Source organism: Callithrix jacchus, chromosome 14 (genome assembly GCF_049354715.1).
Source record: "Callithrix jacchus isolate 240 chromosome 14, calJac240_pri, whole genome shotgun sequence".
Classification (NCBI taxonomy): domain Eukaryota; kingdom Metazoa; phylum Chordata; class Mammalia; order Primates; family Cebidae; genus Callithrix; species Callithrix jacchus.
In genome coordinates this window covers 79,823,717-79,830,434 of record NC_133515.1, presented here as the reverse complement: position 1 = coordinate 79,830,434, position 6,718 = coordinate 79,823,717, and the positions used below count along the sequence as shown (strand labels likewise).

Sequence of the window (6,718 nt, the reverse complement as noted above, 5' to 3'; positions counted from 1 at the left end):
ATGTCTTAGCCTCCCAAGTAGCTGGGATTACAGGTGTAAGCCACCACGCCCAGCTAATTTTAAAGTTGAGCTGTTCCTGAATTTCCTCAATGAAACAGATTTATTTGTTATGCCTTCTTCACAGAGTCATGAGAATTCTTTCTATATATATAAAGTTTTTTCATTTGTGTTCATTGAGGTGTCCATAGTAGTTTCTGGTGGTTGTTTTTATTTCTGTGGGGTCAGTAGTAACATTCCCTTTGGCATTTCTAATTGTTTATTTGGATTTCCTCTCTATTGTTCATTACTCTAGCTAGTGGCCTATTTTATCATTATTTTTTGAAATTCCACACTTAGATTTGCTGATCTTTTGAATGGTCTTTTATATCTCGATTTCCTTCAGTTCAGTTCCAATTTTTGTTATTTCTCAACTTCTGCCAGCTTTGGGGTTGATTTTTTTCTTCTTCTCTAATTCTCTCATTTGTGAAGTTAGGTTGTTAATTGGAGATCTTTCTAATTTTTTGATGTGGGCACTTAGTGCTATGAATTGCCCTCTTAACACTGTCTTAGCTGTGTCCCATAGATTCTGATATGTTGTTTTTTTCAAAGAACTTCTGGATTTCTGCCTTAATTTCATTAGTTACCCCCAAATTTTTCAGGAGTATGTTGTATAATTCCCATGTAAATGCATGATTTTGAATGATTTTCTTAGTCTTGACTTCTATTAAAATTTTTTTTCAATGTTGGATCTTTTAAGATAGAATATATACAGATAAAGGGACCATAAAATCTGGAGACCTTTATGAAAACATTTTGCTTACAAAATGCATCAGCACCAAGTTTGTATATGGGCCTATATTTTGAGTTAGCCATTTATTAGCTTCTCACCTAATAACCTAGATACTAGCCAAAAACCTAAGAGTCATTCCTGGCTCTATCTTTTCTCTCAATCCTTTAATAAATTACAGCATTTGCTATTTATATTACCTAATAACCATCCTTAAATTTATCATTTTTAATTTCCATCCCAACTATATTAGTCTAAATTAACATAATCTTTCACTTCAATAATTGCCATATTCTTAAAATGCAAAATTGATTATGTCTATCATGCTGCTTCCATCATTTCAAGGGCTTCCCAGTGTTCCAGAGCAAAAAGCAAAAACCCAAATTCAGCCTAAAACGGTTCTATAATTTTATCCTAATTACTTTTTTATCTTTATCCCAAATTATGTCCCATCTGCTTTCCTGCACACTCCCAGAATTAGCATTATGTTAGTTTTTTTGTATTTACTATGATATACCTTGCCCAACATACTTTGTACCTCTGCTAAAATGCTCTTCTCTCCTCAGTCAACCAACTCCTTGAAATGATTACATTGTGCCTTGAGTATTAATCTTTAGAATCCCTTAACCTTTCTTGCTGGGTCTAAACCTCATCTCAAAGTATTCTTTTAGTAGCCCTTAGAACAGTTGAAAACTAATATGTGTATTTGCAGTATTCTAATTAATAACTGTCTAGTTATACAGAAAATAAGTGACATAAAAGCGTAGACCATGTCTATTTTTACTTAAAATTTTGTGAACATTGTCTAACTCATAGTAGTCACACTGAAAAAGGATTTTGTAGAATAAACATATGATCTTTGCTCTAACTGAAATAGCATATACCACATCTAAGCCTCCAATCATTATGAACAAACAATGTTTAGTTAGGCTCAGGTTCTGAATGGTAACACAGATGCTATGATAAAGCTGCATAGCAACCAATGCCAAAAATCTAGTACCTTGTATAAAAGCAATCATTTATTTAGTGCTTATGGATTTATAGGTAAGTTGCAATTTGATTAAGCTCAGGTGGAATTGCCTGGGCTCTGTTGAACTGGGAAAAACTACTAGCTTTGCGTTAAGTATATATATTTGGTTTCCATATGTTAGTTATTGTTACTAATGTTTTAGGTCTGAAAAAGTAAATTGTTGCTACACAGTATAGTGATATGAACATGCTAAGAAAACAACAGTAGCAACAGCAATAAACAGCAATAAAGCACATTTAAATGTGGTCCAGCTAAAATAGTAGTATATTAATTAGATCTGCTACAGGTAAATCTTCATACTAGGGACTAAGAAAAGGCTTCCTGGTCATGGACTCTGTACAATCAAGGCCAGCAGCCCCAAGAAGGCAGGTGGTACGTTTTTGAGAATTCTAAAGTCTCATGTTGAAATTATTTTTGTACACATTCCATCGTGTAAAGCAACTCACATGACAAAACCACAAATTAGTGGGCAAAAATGTACAATCTACCCACAGGGAAGCTATGTCAAAAGTAGAGAAAGCAGGAAGAGCCATGGACAAATAATACAAGCTATACCAACTGATAAGTTATAATGACATTAAAATTTTGTCTTAGTTACTAGCATATTAAAAACTAAAATTCTAAGTTGTTATCACCAAAAAATAATCAAAATATCAAAAATAACCTGAGAGATGCTAGGTGCTACCTGACTGTCCAATTAAGAATTATCCATTTACCTGAACTCTGATTTCTACTCAGAACACACATCTCATTCCATTTCATTCACTTTGGTCCTCTAGTTACAAACATTCCTCTGATCCACTTTGATTGCTATTTCAATATTTATCTCTGGAATATACTTCCAGCTATGTTAACTGTATTCTGGATTTGATACAGAATGGCATGATCCTGTCTTTTGAGCCAATACTAACAGACAGTTGCCATTCCATTTTCTCTTTCTTTCTTTCTCTTTCCTTCCTTCCTTCCTTCTTTCTCTCTCTCTCTCTCTCCCTTTCTTTCTTTCTTTCTTTCTTTCTTTCTTTCTTTCTTTCTTTCTTTCTTTCTTTCTTTTTCTTTCTTTCTTTCTAGATGGAGTTTCGCTCTTGTTACCCAGGCTGGAGTGCAATGGCGCAATCTCGGCTCACCGCAACCTCCACCTCCTGGGGTCAGGGAATTCTCCTGCCTCATCCTCCCGAGTAGCTGGGATTACAGGCACGCGCCACTGTGCCCAGCTAATTTTTTGTATTTTTAGTAGAGACGGGGTTTCACCATGTTGACCAGGATGGTCTCGATCTCTTGACCTTGTGATCCGCCCGCCTCGGCCGCCATTCCATTTTCAGCTGCCTATCCCTAACCGTGTTGATACATTAAGTTGAACTATTGGTAAGAATAAAACTGTCCAGGAAGAAGAAAATACACCTAAATGTGATGTAGCTCAAATAGTAGTATATTAATTTGGGGGCTGGAAGAGAAAATTTAAAAAATATAATAATTATGACATGGGTTTACATAAATTTTGGACTGCCTCCCAGTAGTGTTTTCCCAGTGCCTAACAGTGATGAGTTTTCAGTTAACCTTTACTATAGAAATTCTAGCATCACGGATAATTTTCAATATGATTGGAAGCTATGCACAAACTAGTCCTACTGGAAACAAAACGTCAATTAATGTTCTTTTAAAAAATAATTTGACTGTCTTAAAGAATGAGATTTGATTATATATGTATGTATGTATATATATATATCAGTTTCCTTATGTTACTAATTGTTACTAATGTTTTAGGCCTGAAAAAGTAAATTGTTACTACACAGTATAGTGATATGAAGATACTAAAAAAAAAAAAAAAAAAGGCAGCAACACCAATAAGCTTCCATATTTAAAGAAAACAAAGTTGATTAGCCTACTAACCACAATTTTTAAATGCAGCTACAACATCCCAGCCAGGTGCAGATTCTTTCCCTGTTCTTGAATACCCCCCAAACCAAAAATACATACTATCTTCTTTTTTCTGTTTTTTAAAGTTCAGCTTTTTATTGAACACATTATAAAAGAGGTTTAGTCAAAAAGACCAAAGCCCATGTCATCATCAGACTCCTCGGATTCTTCTTTCTTTGCTTCCACTTTCTCCTCAGCTGGAGCAGCAGTGGTGGAGGGGGCAGGACCTCCTGCTGGAGCAACACCTGCTGCTGGAGCAAGCCCACCAGCCTCTACATTGCAGATGAGGCTCCCAATGTTGATGCTGGCCAGGGCCTTTGCAAACAAGCCAGGCCAAAACGTTCAACATTTACACCTGCTGCTTTAATGAGGGCATTGATCTTAACTTCTGTAACGGTTACCTCATCGTCGTGCAGAATGAGGGCCAAGTAGATGCAGGTGAGCTTGGAGACTAAGGCCATGGTGCCGGTGAGTGTGGTGCTGGTCACCGGATGAAGTGAGGGCCGTACCTTAATGCGGCCTTTGCTTCCTCTGAAGGACCGAGCACCTTGGCGGCAGCTGAGGAAAGCCTCCTTCCTTCCTTCCTTCCTTCCTTCCTTCCTTCCTTCCTTCCTTCCTTCCTTCCTTCCTTCCTTCCTTCCTTCCCTCCCTCCCTCCCTCCCTCCCTCCTTCCTTCTTTTGAGACAGAGACATGCTCTGTCACCCACGCTGGAGTGCAGTGGCTCCATCTCAGCTCACTGCACCCTCCACTTCCCGGGTTCAAAAGATTCTCCTGCCTCAGGCTCCCAAGTAGCTTGGATTACAGGCATGTGCCACCAAGCCCAGCTAATTTTTTGAATTTTTAGTAGAGATGGGATCAGGCTGTTCTCAAACTCCTGAGCTTGTGATCTACCCACTTCAGCCTCCCAAAGTGCTGGGATTACAGGCATGAGCCACTGTGCCCAGCCCACACTATCTTATTTCTATTACAGAATAAATTCAGATTGATTTACTATTTGCATGAATAAATAATAAAAACATTTTATCCTTTGGACTCCATCAGTTTGTCATTGGTATGTCCCTTGTCTCATACTTAGCTAATTTGCTTCCTGCTTCATGTGATCATCCTTCTGTTATTTGTAAACATCTAGTAATCCTGCAACAAGATGTAGTCTATTTTCCATGATAAGCATTGCCACTTATTTCTTCCTTTCTCTTTTAATGATATTTTAAGGACTATAATCCTCTAAAAATGCATACACTGGCAAACATTATAAATTTGGTTTTTGATATAAAATACAATAATCAAGATGTGGTATGGCCAGGTTGGAATGTGCCTAGAGCTGACTTTATGACAAAACAACCATTAAAATACCTTCAGCATCATTATTGCAGTTATTCTATATCTCCTCATAGTTTCCCCAGAGATAAAATTTAGATGCACTGAAATACTCATATCTTAAATTTTATAATTCAATGAGTTCTTATAAAGGTATACACCCAGATTACCATCACCCATTCAAGATTTGACACCTTTCTCACCTCAGAATACAATTTAGTCCTTACTAGTGGGTCCTGATTTTACACAGGTTAGAAAATATTAGGATTTCAGTTTCCACTTATTGGTGCAGTCTGTTCTAAAAATTCAAATAAACTAAAAACTGCAGTGTGTACTCTTTGTGCCTGCTTTCTTTTGGTCAACATAATTTTTAACTAATACATGTTATTGTGTACATTTTTTGGTCAATTTTTTTAACTTTAAGTTCTGAGATACATATACAGAATGTGTAGGTTTGTTACATAGATATACATATGCCATGGTGGTTAGCTGCACCTATCAACCTGTCATCTAGGTTTTAAGCCCCACATTCCATCAAGCTACCACTGAATTTCTTGATAGAATTAGAAAAAAACTATTTTAAATTTCATATGGAACCAAAAAAGAGCCCATGTAGCCCAGGCAGTCCTAAGCAAAAAGAACAAAGCTGGAGGCATCACACTATCTGGCTTTAAACTATGCTACAAGGCTACAGTAACCAAAACAGCACAGTACTGACACCAAAAGAGATATGTAGACGAATAGAACAGATCGGAGTCCTCAGAAATAACACCACACATCTACAGCTGACTGATCTTTGACAAACCTGTTTGTTGAGTTTTTATTGCTGTAGTAGGGTTCCATGGCTAACGGTTTGTTTCTCCATTCAGCTGTTTGTGGATATTTAGATTATATCCTGGTTTTGCTGATTAATAAATCTGCTTTGAACATGTTTGTATAAGCTTTTTAATTTTTGGTTTTTTTACTTTTTATGTAAAAAAGAATGTTTTAAACAATTTTTTACTCAGTGTGGATGGCTAGGAGTAAAAAGCCTGTCTCATAGGTTAATATGTAGTTAACTTTAGAGAAAATTGCCAGATAGTTCAAAATTTGTCATATCATTTTATGCTCCCATCAGCAATATGTGGGTGTTTTAGTTGCTTTACATTCACCAGTACTTTTTATTGTCAGTCTTTTATATGTTAACAGTTCCACTGTGTAAGAATTGATAACACATGTTTAATGTAATGTGAATTCCCTTGATCACAAATAAGGTTGAATCTATATTTTTTGCCTGGGTGTACAATATTGTTTGCCTTTTTACTACATTTGTTAATGCTCCATACATATATTTGATATAAATAATTTATTCTTAATAGAATTGTGCATTCATTTGTTATGAATATTTTTCCATTCTATAACTGTCCTACTCATTTTATTTGTATCTTTTGATAAAGTCAGAATCTATCATTCTGTGCTATTACATGATGCATTTAACTTGTATATAAAGTCAGATGGATAAAGTTTTATCTATTCATTCTTTTGCATGTATATATGTATATGTACACACACACACATATATATATATAAATGTAGAATTGTTCCAGCACCATATGTTACGAAGATGTTCTACTGAATTAACTTCGGTCATCATTCAAAATAAATTTACTGCATAAGGATAAGTATCTTTCTGAATTTTTCTACCAGCACC

The 6,718-nt window shown here is 35.8% G+C and overlaps 1 protein-coding gene across 1 annotated transcript; it reads right to left on the bottom strand.

The window, feature by feature from the left end:
- Window positions 1-3,783: 3,783 nt before the first annotated feature.
- Window positions 3,784-4,279, bottom strand: LOC100403008 (large ribosomal subunit protein P1-like). The gene is made up of 2 exons (XM_035271483.3): window positions 4,097-4,279; window positions 3,784-4,025 (listed from the first exon to the last, which is right to left on the bottom strand). The coding sequence occupies exons 1-2, from the start codon at window positions 4,169-4,171 to the stop codon at window positions 3,831-3,833; spliced, it is 270 nt and encodes an 89-aa protein (XP_035127374.2). The 5' UTR covers window positions 4,172-4,279; the 3' UTR covers window positions 3,784-3,830.
- Window positions 4,280-6,718: the final 2,439 nt, after the last annotated feature.

What these genes read in the sequence shown, in the direction of transcription:
- LOC100403008 (XM_035271483.3), bottom strand. Translation starts at nt 4,171, where the DNA reads ATGGCCTTAGTCTCCAAGCTCACCTGCATCTACTTGGCCCTCATTCTG. An exon ending in ATGAGGTAACCGTTACAGAA is followed by an intron (nt 4,026 to 4,096) that starts GTTAAGATCAAT and finishes TTGTTTGCAAAG; the next exon opens with GCCCTGGCCAGCATCAACAT.